Here is an 18,420-nt window from a genome sequence, read left to right on the forward strand (position 1 = left end):
CCTGAGCTCTGCAAGATGCCCTTAGGACCCTGCTCAAAGGTAGTGATTATAGTGCTAAAATTTGAAAAATTTGTAATGAGGGGGATGAATATTCTTGGAGGGCTATAAAAGAAAGTAATGCAATGACAATGTGCCATATTTCTGCACTTCTTACAGAATAGTATTTGTTTAATATATCAAAAAGTTGTACTTTTACATGAGACTTGTAATATTATCATAATGCAAAAGTTAATCATTAAAAGATCACAGAAGCATAATGAATGGAAGAATCATTAACTTCTACTCTGGGTTTATTTCAGTCTGGACTCTAAATGCTCATACACACACAGGTGGAAGAGAAGGAAAAATCTTGGAAAGGTATTAAAAAAAAAAAAAAAAGTGGGGGTGGGGAGAGAGAAAGACAAAACACAACCCCAAATAAATCAGTGATAAACCCCGTATAGTTATCTGGGAGATCAAGAAAAGTTTTATTTAAATTTATGTATGCTGTCACACCCATACCAACACCCACTTCATATGGTAATTAAGAGGACTGATTCAGTGGTCAGTGGGGTTAGGGAAAAATTCTCATACTGATGTAATGGTTGTTTCATCTAGACCTTAAGTATCTCTTTTGCACTCATACTTACATATAGACATAAATTTTTGTGCTTCATTTTCAGAGGATGTTGCGCATGTGCATGCTGGAATTTGTTGAAAGGAAACTTTTAAAAGATGCAATTTGTATGGTTTGAAGAAATCTAAGTCCTTTTGACCTCGTGCAGTTGAAAAGTTAGGCCAGGATCTTTCTGGTGTGTTTAAATCTTTAGAAACTTCTAAATCAATGACATTTTTATGAAGTTACATCACAGTTTGTCTTGCTAGTGTAGCTCCTAGACCCTTTCAATTATAAGAAACTATCTTTCGATGGTGCTGCTGTGTTTTGTAGAGAAATGGAAGTATAACATAGCTACTGTATTAAATCAATCCTTTGGATATTTGTCCTTCTCTCCTTGAGTAGAGCTCATTATCTGAGAGGGTAAAATAAGCAGTATGGAGGTGTGGATGAAAGAAGGAGCCTTAGAAGCCAAGATACTAAATTGGAAGTTTCTCTGCCAAAGTAGTAGCTGAATTAAGAAATTCTACAGAGTATACGTGACTGCTGCTGGCCACCAGCTGATCTGCTGGGCTTAGCACCACTGCCACCCCAGGAGAAAAATAAATGGCTTAAGAATGAAAAGCAGTTAGGAGGGTACCACCCTGGAAAATACCAGACTGAGAGGAAAAGGCAGTTTAACAAGTCCTCACATGTTTTGAGGTGAGTCAAATGCTTCAGCAGCTCTGGAGTCCATCTAGCCTTAGCCTGCCTTCATGTATCACATTACAAAACATTGAATAGACCTTAGTTAATGTGATGTTGTTTGTGCATTTTTAAGTATGTTGTTTAGCAACTAATTCCATCAAGAATGAGTGCTATTAGCTCAAGATTAAATGAGAAAACGTGACTCGTAATTCTTCATTCAGCTTGTACTCTGATCAAGGACATGCTCACTTTGCTCACTGTAACTTCTAACATGTAAAGAGGGTGAATAGGACAGATAATGTAAATGCTAGTTTTCATCCATAACCACAGCATTCAGCTATTTGACTGGAAGGTGGTTCAGGCCACTTGCTATTCACTGTTTTGTTGTTGATACAAAGAATGGAACTCTCCCTTTTATCAAAAAATGCTCAAATGCAAACTGATTAGCAGACATACACTAGCTCTATTCAACACCCAAGTAAAGAATGTTTCAAAACAGAGGTCCCATTTAGGAGGGCGATGGAAAGGCCCATGCCACTACTGTAAATATTCTGCCTACAACTGTGATTGTCCTCTCAGCAGAAAGAAAGACTGGTCTGAGTGTATTCAAAAAGTCTTTAAAGTGATTTAGATTTTTTAACTGAAGATAAAACCCACGTAGAATAATCATCAAAGTGGACAGAATCTATCTGAATCAAGTGAAGTTTAATAATCAGATGCCCAGAAGAAAGAATTCTACAGAGCTTCTGAATAATATATCTTACTGCTACTGCATAACATGTGCCTACATGATCAGTTTAGCAATCTTTGATTTACAGGGCAGGTCAAAAATATGACTTCACATAAATGTAGTCAAGCAAGCTTTTGTTAGCTTGGGTGATATCTGTGGCATAGCAAAAGCACTGTGCAAGTACTGTATGGTGCGTATTTTGTGCTTTTTAGTAGACTTTGTTCATACTGAACTCTGTATTACTAGGTTTCTGTATTGCTGCTGCCTGGTTTGAAACTGGGCTGGGTACGTCTAAACAAAATATAATGATATCTGGAAGGCGGCATGGATGTTTTTCTAGAGGCCTTTGCTAGACAGGTATTGAGGAGTGGTAGGAAGTATAATTTATAGCAAAAGATGCTTGATGTGAATAAACCTGCTTAAATTCCTAGTTCGGAAGGAAGTTCCCACATGACTCCAGGTATGTTCTTCTGCCTTCGTTCTCCCTGTATAAAATCAAATGTCCTTGTCTGAGTCCTCTGTGTATTGTGAAGATAAAAGCTGCCAAAGACTCTAAGGTATGTAGGTTGTTTGGTTATGAGAGTAAGTATATCAGTAATGAAAATATTTCTTCTGATATCAAGGCCTTACAAACCTCTAAACTGTCTTTAGAACTTCAGCAATGGTGAATTAAGTCCTCTTAATTCAGTGTGGATCAGGAATGTAATTAGGAGCATTTCTGTATCGATTTTCATTTCTAGGATGCATTATACCTGTGAAGTTGTTAATGTAAGAGTGAAGACACCGTGTCATTTTGTGTTATACTTTTTGTCAGTTATTCTTTTCATTTTATGCTGATGTAATTTGTCTGATTCATTTCACTACAAATAAATCTGAAGTATTCCAGATGTATGTCAAGAAGTAGGTATCATTCTAAGGAGGAAGCAATTTGGTGGAGCTTCCCAGGAGAAGGTCACAGGCAGGAAACATTAGTTGGTAACACTGGTATTGACAACAAATGGCTGTGGAAATACTTAGTTTGCTATGAAAAAAATGAATTGCCATGAAAGAGCACCATATCTAAAAATATAAGAGGAACCATTCCCAGCTGTTGTTAAGCAGGTGTAGTAAACCAAATAGCCTTATATTCTTGGAAAAAGAATAATATTTTTAGTAAAAGGAGAAAGGCCAGCAACTACAATTAAACATTTATTGCAGTTTTTTCCATGGTAGTGCTTACAGTTGCAAGTGAACTTATTTCATTTCATTTTCATCAGCATTTAAATTGCTGGTTTATGGTTGGAATATCAGCTATCTAGATAGACAAACAATACTTGTGCTTGTAATTAACTGAATCTGGAACTATGTAGGAAAAGAATTCATACCTAATACATTTCTGCTAAATGCAGGCATATAAATAGAAAGTATTAAAACAAAACAAAACAAACCAACAAAAAAACAAACCACAAACCAAAACAACACAACAAAACAAACCTGTCATCCCTGCATCCCACCTACATGGGAAAGGAATTCTAAAATGTTTTTTTCTTTGTGCATGCTGAATGTTAACCAAGTCTCTGGCAAAGATTTCAGTGGGAAGGTAACAGGCATATTTCTATACTTAGGCTGTTACAGGCTCAGGCATACATCAAGTGTATGAGTTGAGGAATCTCTGCCTTGTTTGGTATAATGTGTGTGCTCTTGGTCATGTGATGTAGTACTAAATGTGCAGTCTCCCCGTTCACAGTGTATCTGCATCTAGTCCTTGTAATTATCAAAAAATAGAGATGGGCTGAGATGTTACTCCAGGATCCATGCTGTGATTTAAGAAAGCAATCAGGGACAAATAGGAGGTTTGGCACTTTCATTTCTCCTTCCTTAAAGCACAAATGCATTTAGAAATCTTCCTTTAAATGCCTGTGGGCATCTTTTAACAGGCCTGGAAGCTTCTAATTCAGATAAACTTTAAAATTTATAACCTCTTGTCAAATTTGGATCCAATCTAGAATTAAAGCAGAGGGAATATTCCTTTGTGATGCTAATTTAACGGCATGAATTAAAGGAGTTTTTCAGGTTTGAAGCGCCAGTTGGATTACTGTTTTACTATTTGTAATAGTGATAAATTCTGGTCATGCTAAAAAAAGAGTTTATATGGCTATATTCAGAGAAGTAAAGCTCACTATGTGTGTTCAGTTTTGGTCTCTGAGAAAATAAAAATTAAGGCCACTGAGCTGATGACAAATTCAGGACAATAATTATAAAAACAGTATCAAAAGACTCTACAACTGTAGTTACAAATGCAGGATTCTCTGAGACATGGAAATGACATTACGTATGTGAATAATCAACCCTATTTGCTGAAATCTCTGAACTAGTATTGTAGGAAGGTTTTTAAGTCCTAATCCTGAATTCCAAGTCTTCCCAGGGATAGGACAGAAGGGACCCACTGCCAGCGTTGCTGTGAGATAGTTTGATTACAGTGACTCAGGTGCAGAGAAACCTAAAAGTATGTTATGAGGTGACAGGCTAGATTTAGATGCTGGAGATACAGTACACTTCCTGCTAAAATGTTTCACTGTTTTTAAGGCAGTCAGTATGTCAGGAGTTCAGTAGCTTTCCTTTCTGGTGGCATAGACATTTACAGACCTCCACTATAATGGCATTGCTTGTTCTTTACTTGGGTGTTGTCAAACAAATTGGCAACAGTATAGGTTATGTCAGGAGAATAAAAGCATCATTCCCACAACATAGCCACACACCAAATCCAGTTCTTGACTTGGTTCTGAAACTTAAAAAAACCCAATGGTCGTTTTAAAGATCTCCCATCACCAAAGTTCTTAGGGCATAAATGAGATCTCAGGTAAACCTCCAGCTCTTACTCAAAGTCAACAGGACTTTGAAAATCTAGTCTATACTCCCAGTGCTTGGAGAAGGGCTGAACTTCCAGTGGGCTGGTGTGGAGTTACTTGCTCAGTGCAACTTCCCTGTTGCTCCTGAGCCCGTCCTTCCCCACAGAGCTCTCTTTTCTGGTGATGACACTGTCGCAGGGACCCCTCTTGCATGTCTTCATAATCACAACCTGCTGGGATGTTTTTGGAGCACACTGTCTACCTCCTACCACCACAATAAAGAATTCTACAGGGGTGCGTGAAAAGCTGTTCTGTTGAGAAAAGTGCTTTCGAGCAAGAAGTCGGCATAATTATAGGACAAACTAACACTAGGCTGCTGCCTGTCAGCCAAGAGAATTATTGTTTCTGTCTGAGGGATGGAGTAAGAAGGGAAGTGGGTGGGAGATAACTGGAGGAGGTAATCTTGGTGACAACTTTGCCAAAAGAGTGTATGTAGGAGGACAGTGGAAGAAGAGAAGAGTATGGAGGAAGATGCTATTGAACAGAAATAGAGGAATAAGCCTCAAAAAAGGATGATGAAACGTTCCAGAATCTAAAGAAACAGGAACACTTCATCTTTCTGTGGATGCTAATGGGTAGTACCAGTCAGTATGTGTGGACCCAGGGAAGGAGCTGGTTGTGTACAGAGCCCTGTGGTATTTGGGAAAGGCTAACTGCAACTAATAAGTACCTAGAATCATGTTCATAGTAAATAAAGGAGTCATATGTGAGACTGTCTATGCAGTTTGATATTAGCCCTATGTGATAGGGATACACTAGGCAGTGAGATTTGTAGGAACATCTCTAATAAAAGGTAGAAAAAGGCCTTTGCTCTAACAGGCTTCTGGGAATAAATTGAGGACAAAACAGCACGGAAATTAAGTGAAAATAAGGCAACTGATACTAATGGGGCTAGGCAGCTTGTACTGTTCTAAAGTGCTGTGTTATGGTAGAAGTCAGGTATTAAAGGCTGTGCAGGACCTAGTGAAACTGAAGAACTTCTAAAACTATTTACGGTTATTTTGAAACTCTGATTCAACAATTGCTATCTCAGGACAAAACCCATGTACTGTGGCTTACATCTAGTGACTATAGCATGAAAGGGATATCTGGAATTAGAGGAACAAATATTCTGCAAGATATTTATTGTGTAGTTTGATAAAATTCACAGTATGGAAGCTTGCATTGTGTATTCTCTAATTCTAGCTGACTAGAAAATGTAACACAGATTGCTTTACTCTGTGTGTAAAACTGTGTATGTTTAGCCCTTGCTGACATATTAATCTTTTACAAAATAAGGTAGGACTTTTAAGAAGGGATCATTTAAACCCAGACAGAAGGGCAGGGGTACTACCCTACCTGAAAATATCTTGTTCCAGCTCATCAGTCCGTTGTTGGTCCTCCCGATTCTGCTTTTGCATTTCTTCTTGCTCTTTTGGAGTGAGAGAACTAAGGCCATCCAAGAGCCATTTTTCTCTCAAGGCCTTTTTCTGATGGGGAAGAATACAGACAAGTAAGCATACTTTAAAAGTTAGGCTATTCAATCATTTACTGTATTTGTCTTGATGCTGTAGGCGTGATCCACGTTCTTATCTTGTATCTAGCATAAGGCAACCTGACAGCAGTGAGTGCCACTGAAAGAGAAATACTAAAACACATTTGTGTTTTGAGATTGACTTAAAACCAAACTCATTAAGAACAATGTCCCATTTTATTAGTCCACCCAACGAATACACAGAGGATGTCAGTTGCTACCTGTAACAGTTTAATATTTATAAGTGGATCCAGTGGTGTGTTTGTCCTCAATAAAGCAAAACAGTTGTATCAAAGCATACATATTACAGACTTGTGCGAAAGGCTCCAGTCAGAAGTGCTATAGTTTTATTTCAATAGCCCTGATTTCTGGGGTCATGGCATTGCATAAATTCTGGGATGGTGTATAAAAGGTGGAAAGTTTCTGTAGATAAGATTATATAGGGGGAAGAGATCTCTAGGGAGTTAGTGATGCAATGCTATCTCTGGAGTTTACAAGGAACTTGGGTAATTATGGTAGTGAACTCGCATTTCATCTGGTGAGGATGTGTGGGCTAAGAGCAGGACTAGAAAGGTGGAGCGTGGGTTGCTGATTTCTGGTTAGTGTTTCAGCAAGCCTGCTATGTATTTAGAACTGCTGTTGTAGGGGAAATCCAGGGCTTGTGTATTTAGGTCTTGACCTGTTTAGTACCTGCGGAGTTCTTTCTGTACAGCAGTGGCTTATAAATGGGTGTATTGCATGTGTATAGGTAAGTGGATCTCTCAGCTGTGTTTTCAAATTTTTAAAAATATGGCTGTATGCACTGATTGCTTCCTACAGCTGCTTTACAATATGAAAGGTGGCATCTGAAAGTTGTCAGAGCTCTCTAAAATATTCCTGGTGTAAAAAAAAAAAAAAAAAAATTAACGGAGATAAGTTCATATTTGCAGGCTAGACGTTGTAAACCATGCAAACTTTCATGCACTCTTTTTACTCCATTCAATCTAACTTGGGAATCTTAATCTAGTTCCTGCCTTGGGGAAGAAGTGGGAGGCAGGGCTCCTTAGGAAAAACTCTTTCAATGGGGGGAAAAAAAGCACTCATACAAGGTTTTTAATTAACTATGAATTTTCCATTTGTAATTTAGATTCCTTGAGCTGCCTGATTTCCATGTTAGGATTTTTGGTTTTTTTCCCTATATAGTTTCACTAATTGTAGTAAGTGGATGAAGATTAAATTGGGTTTTGACTACTGCTGCTTTGAGGCAGAGCTGTGCCCAGCGCTGGTGAGAAGGCTGCATTAACCTCAGTGCTGCTTGCAGCAGCTGTTGGAATCTCTGCCTTCATCCTGTGTGTTGAGTCACTTAAACTGTTGCTTCCTACGCTTCTCTGTTTACTGTATACTTTACGTAAGGTTATTATTGAGGCCCAAGTGATGGAGGAGGATGCATGTAGGACTTGAAAATTGCATTAAAATGCAGTCAACTTGATTGATGTGTGACATACATGATGTGATAGATATTGTAGCTAAATCAGGTTCGTTGGGAAATCTGTGGTACTCCATGGTACTATTCCCCGCCCCGGAACATAGGAGCAATGTTTACAGTTGCCTTAGCCCCTGCGGGCTCTCTCTCAACACTGGATCCTAGGAAATCTGTGGGAAACAAGGGCTGCTCAAGACTGATGTCCTGAGCCTTGACTCTGGCAGTAGGATCACTTGGCAGCACTTACTGGCAGTTGTGTCTTAGGCTCAAATGAAATAAATGCAGATTTTAGTAGAATGGTTTTATCTGATCTGGTAGATGCATGTAATCTGGTATCGGCACAACTCTTACTGACCACAAAATACTGTTTTCTCAAGTTAGAGGGAACACAGTTATTAATTCCCTTTCAATCAAGCTGTTTAGATTTTAGTGATAAGCAGGGCTCCTAGAAGAAAGATTTTAATCCTGGCTGGAACTGAATTAGTGTAGCATTGCTGTCTCCAGAAATAAATCTATAATTCCTTGTGAGAATTACAGCAAGGCTGGCACTGTAGACCTCAGAAACTGATAACACCCTTTGAAATCAACAAAAGCTTCATGTATGTATAGGGTTAGGCCCAAGAAAACAAACTCCCTAAATACAGGCATAACACAATAGTGTTATTTTTGCCTTTTCCTAGAATAGTTTGCTGCTGCTCCCAACTAAATACCATGTAATCAATTTAATTAGCCACTTTTGAAAGAATGATACATGGTGTATTTTGGAAAGAGCCTTTGAACATCAGACAGTTTCAAGGCTGCTCCACTGAGGCACGGGCACAAACCAGTGCAGGAGCAGCTGCTTTGGGGCTGTCAGGTTCTTTCCGCTGTCTAGCATTTCCTTCTGCTTAAAGCATCTCTAGCTCAGTACTAGGTTGTTCATGTGTTATAACACTTACACGAAAGCACTTTCATTTTGCATTAGACTAGGTATGTTAAGGGAAAGGTATACTTGTACCTTGTGCTGTGATAAGACCCTGGGAAGACCCTGGGAATGGCCAGAGTGTTGGAAAGCAATCACTGTCTTTTGTAGTTCATGATCACATCAGGAGTACTGTGACAATATTCTGCAAATTCTGTGAATAGCATCCTATGCATGCTCCAGGTATAACTCCACTGTAATTCTTAGCAAGGCTGGACTAACACTGAAAGATTCATCCTGTGCTGGAAGGCACAGGTGTTTTTGAGTTTGTGGGTCTTGCTCTCCCAGTGGTATGGCACTTCACCTTATGGCACATTGGGGGAGGCATAAATAATTTTCACAGTTTTCACAGAGGATGTAGTTCAACACTGTTAACTCCTGGAATAGGAAGATATGTGACCAGCACCTACAAGGTAGCACTAAAAGAGTTCAGGCATGTCAGAAGCCAAAAACTTAATAAGCTAAACTAGAAAAGCTCTTGGAAAGTACATGCAAATCAGTGCTGACATGCTTTCAAGCAACTGTCTGGTCCTTTCCCTTGTTGCCTCAGTGAGAAGGATTCTAGACAGGAGGAAGAATTACTTGCTGGTGCATCTAGAATTACTTTGGAATGAAATTTCCTTTGTATCCTCACTAGCAGCCCCCATTACCCCTTGCAGTTCCTTGAAGCCCTTGCCACACAGGTGTGTGTTTTCTTGCATGTCCTCTACCTTATGTGGTAGAAGCACATACGCAGACAATAAATATTCCTTCTCCAGTACAGTTCTACTGGATAACTAAGACCTGCTATGACACCTCATCTGTCTCTTTCTAGTAAGAAGTTAGCTTGGGGACAGCAAACAGAGTCATTGGGAAGCTGGAGCAGAGATTCCTATTTACAAAAAGGAAGTTTAACAAAGAAACAAAAAACAACCAAAAAAACCCCCAAAACAGAACAACCTTTTAATAAACCTGTTGCTAAGGGTTATAAATAGGAGTGAAGGACAAAATGAGGAACAGGATAGTGATATCCAGCTAACAGGAACATCTATATGACAGTGAGATTTACTAACCTGCAGTAGTTTCCTAAGGGACAGGTGTGAGTTATGTTGAATAGGTCGTGGAGCTCTAGATTTCACCATGTACAACTGGTAGGAGTATAAATGAGTGGAATCAACCTGACTCGCTAGGGAAATGAGCTCTCAATAAAATTTACTGAAGTGCCTAAACACTTTAGAAGTCTAAATCTCTTTTAAAGCGATTTCTGCACAAGATTCTTTTGTTGTTTGACTCCATTGAAATACCTGAATTAGTCTGAAGCATAAATGTCCGTTAACGGACAAGGCTTCTGGGGCATCAAGCAGAGGATGTTCATATAGTAATGTTGCATCTGATATTAAATGACAGTCTTAGTACTCAGTTGGAAAAAGTAGTCTCCATTTTGGGCGCTCCAAATGGCTAACGATATGTATGTATTTATACACCATATATATAGATTTAAATGTATGCTTTATCCCTCTTTGCCAAGTGAATAATTTCTTCTACAGATCCTTGATTTGCCTCATACACAATATGACTGATATTAATTTTAAAACTTTTCTGTATGATATCTGTATGACTTCTCATAGAACAGGCAAACAAATCACATCCTCTGTCCTCTTCCAAAGGAAGAGCATTTCAATAGTATTTTTCCAGGAGTGTTTTAGCTTCTGTAAAATTCCATAAAACATCTTCAGAATAAGTGTAGGCTTGGTTTTTGTTTTCTTAACTTCTAACTCCATTGTACCTATTAAAGTTAGCTGAAGACACGTACTAAATCTGTAAGGAAACTGCCTGTCTGCACACCACAGTGGTGAAGATTAGCTGGTTATCTAGAGCAGATCAGTTTATCCTTCTCTAAAAGAAGGGCAAAGGAGTCATTCTGAATCTATATGCATGGAAACCTGAAAATAAAATTGCAGTACTCCATGTAACTCCATGTAACCACGTACTAAGATGGAGGAAGACAGTCACATTTGCTGCTCATTAGTTACAGGACTTGGAAAAGATACTCACCTCTCTTTTAGGCAAGACATTACACAATTTGTCAAGCCTGTTCTTGTGGTCACTACCTTCCAATAAAACCTAAGCATGTGTGACTTTTGTGTTGGCTTGCCTGGCCCAGTGAACTGGTTTATCATAAGTTCTCATTATTTTGGCTTGACACAAAAGAAGAGAGTGGATGAAACCCAGGATCACATGTCTATCTTGGAGAAATCTGTTTTAAATATGTTTCTCCCACATTTGCTCAAGGAGACACACCACACTGGTATTGGATTCAACATACCGTTCTTGAAACTGTTTATCCACTCACATGATTAAAAGGGTATGTAAAATACTAAGTTTTGCATATTTCTAGAAGCATAGATTTTTGTCTTCTCTCCCTAAACGACATGTACTGCCAAATAGCAACAAATATTTAAAGAATGGTGGTGTTGGGTAGAAATCGTTGCAATTTCAAGTGTCTACAGAGGCGGATCTTTTAGTTTCTTAGTAATTTGGACTTTGTAATCCTGAGTTTACCAGGCCATATATCAGGACAATATTTGCAGCATTTATGGTTTTGGGTTTTTTTTAAAATATACAAAGAAACAGCATTATTTTACCAAAGAGTCATTAAGCAAGCTGACAAAAGGCTATAGCCAAATAAAAATAGGCTGCTTTTTTTTCCATAAAAAAGTGCAATTAGACCTCATGATTGTGCTACACCCTGTACCAAGTGAGGTTGCTGTAGTGGAATTAAGGAGTGAACACACCCAGTCTGAAATGTGAGGCTTAATTTTCAGCTGTGAGTTATTCCTGGTTATGATCTCATTTTATGCCATGAAAAGTGATCAAATAACATTAGCTCCTGAGTGTAATTTTTTTCAAAGGGTGATGCTTATTAAAGTCAAATGGAGTCCTGGCAAAACTCCAAAAAGCTGTGGAAATTTGACAGTAAAAGCATGACTTAAATGCACAAAGATTTGCATTCCAAAATCCAAAACCTTTATTCATGCTGAACGACTTGAGGCTATCATTAGTTACATAAATCCAACACTTTACTTACCTTTAAATGTTGATGTGTCATTTTTTCCTCTTCCACTTTTAGACGTTTCTGTGTAATTTCTTCTTGCAGTTTTCTTTTGTCCTACAAGTTAAGAGAACAATAAAACTTTGTTTAGAGAAATTACTTGTTGCTAAAAAAATCAAGTTGCTCAGTAGGGTGAAATTAATCCGTGCAAATAAAGCCTTATTTTAAAGCTTATGTGGTGCTCAGGCAGTGCATAATTCTTAGCAGCAACAGCTCATGTGTTCTATGCAGGTACGGTTTCTATTACTCTTTCTCTGAAGTACATTTAAACATGTTAATGGCCACAAAGCAGAGGTAATCTAAATTTAAAATAATTTACAGCTGGGAAAGGTAGGGAAAGAAAACAGGAAGAAATAACATTTGAGCACAATCATACATGCAAAATGAGGTCAGAAATGGGTCCTGCCCAAAATTCCTAAGGCAGCCCACACATCATTTAGGAGAGGAAAGAGTCTGCATGGTCTACACTGTGCATGCAGCTGTGATACATCACTAAATGAAATAGGCTGTTGGTGAATCCAGCACTGAGTTTATGTATCCTGTGGCTAATAGCTGAAATAAATAGGAGTAAACAAAGACTTAGAAGTTTATTTCATTAGTCGAATAGTGGTAAAGATCAACACAGAGAAATGTAGTATGCTTCATATATGTTGTTGTTACCTCTCAATTTAAAAAAAAAAAATTGTCTGTGCAAAGGCTGTTTTTGTGGCTGCTGAACTTTAGAAGGAAAAATCTCAAGTAGCACTGATCTATCATAATGCCACCTTCATCCATTTTGCTACAGATTACAGAAAAAAGGAAATGGGTGAACAGTTTCTGAATGCTGGCAACACATGTGTCTTTGGATAGCTGCTGTCACGTGGAGTATCCTTGTGGCTCCTCTGTATGAGGCCAAACACTGATTTAGTACTTTGTGTCCTCAGCAGCCAGTGGGAAAGAAATCATGCCAGAGGAAACTAACTCTTACTCTTACAAGCTGCATTAATAGGCTATTCTCCTGGTCAGCCTTAATGCTATAAAATCCTGTTATTGGACATGGCAACTTTTGCACTTGTTTCTTGGTATGTTTTAGGGAAGTAAATTAAATCATCTGTTGTCTGGTGCAGAAGTGTTTGACTGGGGGCTAATCCCCCTTTCCTTTCAATTAGAACAGATTACTGATAGTTTTTTTTTAACAGAGTCTGTCTTCAGTCAAGTATGGTTTAGGAGGCAGTTAAGTTCTTCACAAACATAGGAGGAGACTTGCCTTTTCAGCCCACCTGAGGAACCAGCTGCGTGTAAGGAGTGTAGAAAGTCAGTAAGGAAGTGCTGGGCATAAGGCTGGGAGTTGTTCCCTGCTGTTTCCCTAGGATCTGGGATTTGGAAACAGGAAGAGCTGTAGCGTGCTTGGCTGAATCACTTCACTGTTACTGGAAATGAGCAGTGGGGCCACAGGCTACAGGGATGCTTTGCTGAAGCATGGGAAGTAGGAGAAAGCACCTGGCCTTGTGGAGATCGAGGGCAGGACTACAGGCTGGCCAAGCATGACTGAGGGTATGCTGGGGTTTAGTAGGCTGGATGAGTGTCAGTGATCTCTTCTTTCTTGCAGTCTGTAATGTGCAGTAGCCACCTATAAATGCTATCTGTACTTTACAGTTTTTCCTTGATGGTGTTACTCTGCCTCTTTAATACACCAAAAAGAGCAGGTAGGGATCTTGCCTCAAGATACATGCTACCTTCATCTCTGCAGTGATTTTGAGTTTTGCCAATGCTTTTTAATACAGTTAACAAAGCTACTGATTTAGGATCACTACAACATGTAATTTTTCTGCAATGTCCCTTTTTAGAGACTTTAAGAGCTTCTATGCTGGATTTTACTCAGCTAGTCCTGATGTTGGAGACATAGCATCTGGTCTTTGAACTCTACATCTTTCCTTAATTAGGAAATATTCCTGATCTCACTGTATAAATGGCCTTTCAATAACCCATCATTAGATAGCAAAGTGCGACAACAGCTTGTGTTTATAGATCGTTACCGTTCTTAGGAGAACTGCTTTTTCTCTTTACTAAAGTTCTGGAGAAGATTCTTAGCCAGAGAATGAACTTTTACTTGGCTTATACTATTAAAAAATATCCTAAGTCAATTTAAATATTCTTTTTGTACCAGTGGAGATGTGTACTAAGTCTTTGAGCAGTCTGAAATGACAAGTGGTACACAAAAATACTGTGCAGAAAGAAATTGGAATGTAAAGGCACAAATAAATGCATTTTAAATTAACTGTGTAATAAGGAATCTATTCAGTAATGAAACTTGCCTGTTTCTTTTGTTAGAGATCTACGTTTCTTTTGCATCTGATATTTTTTGCTCTTAAAGTTTTCTACTTGTATCTTTTGGTGTTCTAGAATGTTTTAATTTCACTGGTTGGTAATAAACATCCATTATACAATTATCCAGATTAAATAGGTTGAAATAGATTGTCTTTTATATATCTAGTCAAAGAAAGCTGAAGGTCCAATGCCAGGAGCTAAATTTAAGGAACCTTTTTGAACCTTGTGTTGCCAGAATAATTTTTAAAACCTGTTAGGACACTTCCTACAGTGTATTCTGCTATGCTTTGTCTGTAAATCATGTCTTGCTGTACAAACATACATTTGACTATACATCTGGTGGAATAAATGTTTATTCTTTGAGAGCTAAGGGATCCATACTACTAAACTTCATACTCTGCCCCTGTAGATAATCAGGTTGCTGGCAGAAGTCCTCTAATCCTCTCTTACTATGCTCTTGTTAATGTGGGCAAGATTTGTTTTTTATGAAAGAGCACCTTCATCCCTTCATCTCTGTTGTGCATCAATGCAAAGTGAGACTTGAGCCTTGGTCCTAATTTTTATTCTTACTACTTACATGTAGGAAACTTACCTGACTTTTGAGCACAGAAAAGAATTGTGTTCTAAACTGGATCTGTCTGAAAGGAAGGGAAACACATCTATAGAGCAGTGTGTTCCTAGGAATCTTGTGTGCCAAGTCCATTATTTTGTGTCAGTGTTCCACAGTGGTGCCAATGTTGGTCTGCTCGGTCCCACGGCAGATGCCATGTACTGTCAAAGCCAATGCAGCAGCTAATGTTTTCATACAATTTTCCAGAGGTAATGCTTGGTTATTGAGGCGTCTTATCTGGAGGTACGGACACTTTAGTCTGATGGCATGAGACTGCAGAAATGTCATAATTCAAATCTTTAATCACAATTCAAATCTATCATTTTTGTTTTCCTATAGAATGGAGGATTTGATGAGAAAGGATTAAGCCTAAGGTTCCTCTTTGAGTGTTTTGCTTTTGTATTTTAAGATATGACAGTCTCTCTAGCAAAATGGATGCATTTGATTTTTTTACTTGTTATATTCTATATACACCAGCAGCAGGTAGAAGCTACATAACAGAGAAAAACTTTCTTTTTCAGAGCTGTGGGAGCAGCTAGATGCTGTGAAGGAGCCAGGCATTTAACAACAGAAATCAATCAGGTTTTAGCACAAGTGTAGTTGTTTACTGCTCTGAGTGCCCCTTGCTATCCTCTGTTAGATCCTTTACAACCTACATCTTGTAGGTAACACTTGAAATTCCCTGGTATGTTGCTTGGGACAAACCTTCCCAGAGCCACTGATTAACTTGCGATTGTAATTATAATGTGTTGTTTTCTTGGACAACTCGTACTGCAGATTCTTAAACCTGATAATAACTTCACCTTATTTAGGCTCCTTCATTTCTGCAGTGCATTGTAACAAATACGCTGAGTGTTTCAATTAAATCCTCTCAACTGATGAAAGTAGAAGCAAATAGTTCCTTTACGTAGCAAGAGTAATAAATGAAGGCATGGCCAGAATCTACATATGATTTTCTATTTGCTGTAATGCAAGACACTAGAAACTGTCACAGTTTCCTAAAAAAATACTTCTCCAGTGTTCGTCTGGAGGCAAAGATGCAGCCAGAGGATGCTAACCCTAGTATGTTTGCAGGAGTCCTCATCAGGCAAGTGTGCTGCCCCATTCCCCTGCTAGATACCAGGAAGTATAAAAACATTGCAAGGCCTGGACTTCGCTGGAGTGCCAAAACATTTCTTATCTTTTGAGCTCATACACTAGAGACAAAGTCCAGATTATGAGTCTGGTTCAAACACCATTGCAGTTAAACAAACAAACATTCTAAACCCCCTAAAATATTTCAAATTACCTTATTGTGGGCTTGAGTCAGGTCTCAAGTATATACAATAAATGCTCCTGTTGGCTTTTATCATGTGTCATAATTAAAACCCAACCAAATTAAAAACCAACCTGTTCAATTCCTCTAGCTTTCCAGTTATGCCTTCTCACATTTATTTTGGCTCCAATAAGGTATTTTTTAACTCTGCCCACCATTTATTCAGCCAGTAGTGTTTGTTTCACAACTAATCTATCATGCTAAGAGTGTGAAAAATATCTTTGTTCCCATCATTTGTTTTTAAAGATTGTCTGTGACAGTGAATGATTCTTCTGCAGTTTTCCTTTCATCCCAAAGGGTCAAATTTTGTTTCAGTATAATTCTTTTATAACTGAATAAGTTTCAGTGGAGACCAAATCAGAGGAGAATTTGGATTCAGCCATTTTTGTTACATTAGGTTATATTCCTTTAAAAAATAGCTCAGTAGTTCCTCTAAAACATAATAAATCTTTTGAATCAGATTTCCCTTTAGAAGAGAAACTGAAAATGTTTCCTAATGTCTTCAGCATAAACTATACTGAGTCTATGTCCCCTGTCCCGTCCCCCGTCTCCCCCCCCCCCAAAAAAAATCTGACAGGTAGGAATTTGCTTAATCCAAGCTTGTCCTTTTTTACTTTTCAGACAGCAATATTTATGATAGCTCATCAATAATTCAGAAATTGTATTTAATTCCACAATGCAAAACAAAAAATCTTTCATCTCTCAGTCTTGCTGTGAAATGGGAAAATTGATTTGTTCTGGAATTCTCTAGCTGCCTTTTGACCTGCTGTCCTTCAGGCAAACATTCAGTTGTGATGGTAGTAATATGTATTTTAGACTGTCTCGTTGTGATTTGCACACATACTTTCAGTGCTTTGAATTTAATTTGAAAGTGCAATACAACCCGTAATGAAGTCAGTACATGCAACTTTGCTGTCTTAAAGCAATAGCTCATAAACCAGAATTAAAAAGTTAACAATTTCAAGCAGACATAAGTCTCTTTCCTTTTCTGTCCTGGGATAAATCATTCTTTAGAAAACACGCAGTAGCTCATTAACACAACACTACTTCTAAGCCTTTTTTTTTTTTTTTTTTTTTTTTTTTAACAGCGAGTTATAACTATAAGCACTTACTGTTATGGCCTGGAATCTTTCTTTCAGCAATTCGGCTTCCTCCATTCTAGAAATCAAAAACAGACAAGTAGTGAAGGAAAACAGAATAAGACCATAAGCAAAAAGCCTCCTGGTGGGGCTACAAAAAAAGCTGAAGTGATTTGATCCAATTCCAGAGCAGAGAGAAGGCAGAATTTTTGACTTGTTAGGAGAGTCCCTGAACAGATGAGCAGATCAGTCCAGACAGACACATGTAATGAGGGTGTGTAGAAGAGGCAGACGTGGAGAGTGCTGGCATGAGTTGACTGACAAGTTGGAACAGTGGAGCACAAGCCCTTTTCCTTCAGAAGCTGCCAACTCTTTGTTTTAATGTGCTCAGTTAGTGTGCCATTGCTTCTTTAACTGTTAAGTGCCCAAACCCTAATCTTCCAGGACCACAGTAGAAGTAAACCTTTATTATGTTCCTATTTCTCTTTCTTCCCTTTGTGTATGCTTCTGGTGATAAACAGGTATTTTAAAATTATTAAGTATTCCTGTTCCTTATGAAACTTATGTCACCTGTGTGTTTTAACCTGTTGTAATGTTAGCACTGTAGATGGCATGGGGTTTTTTTGAGACAGCAGTTTTAATTTAGTTTCCTAGATGAAATTTTTAGAGAAGCTGTATTCATAGCTGGAAGAATGTTTTAGAATGGCTAACTTAAAGTAAAATAAACTTTAAGCAATCAGGTCTGTCATTGAATGCAAGTGTTAATCTGTGCAATTACTGGTCAGCTATCTAGGACTCAGGGGAAGCTTTGTCTAAGTAAGGATTTCAGGATCATCATTTCAGTGTTACCAAGATGAGTCTAAAATGCCAGTGGCTCTTACACTGGATTTCCATTCAGCTGACTTGAAGGGTTTTTTGCTGTGGACTTCTGCTGAAAACAGCATTATGCTCCTTAAGGGATGGCGTACATTTTGACCTTTCCAATTATATGAGTAGGAGTCAGCCTTCCAAAATCAATCTAGGAAACTTGCAAAACAAGTGGAACTGCCTCTAGTAAAATCCAGTTGTGGAAAAAATTCTAAATGAGATAAAGCTGAATTCAAACAGCATAAAGATGTAAAGTGAATCTGGAATCCCTTTGTTATCCTCAGTATCATGTAACTTAATTCTTTGTAAGGACAC

General features: G+C 38.3%; 1 protein-coding gene across 1 annotated transcript in view; it reads right to left on the reverse strand.

Annotated features, from left to right (window-relative positions):
- The window catches only part of PALMD (palmdelphin), a 29,507-nt gene extending 11,930 nt beyond the window's left edge, over window positions 1-17,577 (reverse strand). The window contains exons 1-3 of the mRNA XM_030033197.2: window positions 17,272-17,577; window positions 11,904-11,984; window positions 6,239-6,369 (exon numbers count right to left, since the gene is read on the reverse strand). Of these exons, the coding sequence (XP_029889057.1) occupies window positions 6,239-6,369; window positions 11,904-11,984; window positions 17,272-17,316 (257 nt within the window). The 5' untranslated portion in view covers window positions 17,317-17,577. The remainder of the gene's footprint in view (window positions 1-6,238; window positions 6,370-11,903; window positions 11,985-17,271) is intronic.
- Window positions 17,578-18,420: the final 843 nt, after the last annotated feature.

Source organism: Aquila chrysaetos, chromosome 12 (assembly GCF_900496995.4).
Source record: "Aquila chrysaetos chrysaetos chromosome 12, bAquChr1.4, whole genome shotgun sequence".
Lineage (NCBI taxonomy): Eukaryota > Metazoa > Chordata > Aves > Accipitriformes > Accipitridae > Aquila > Aquila chrysaetos.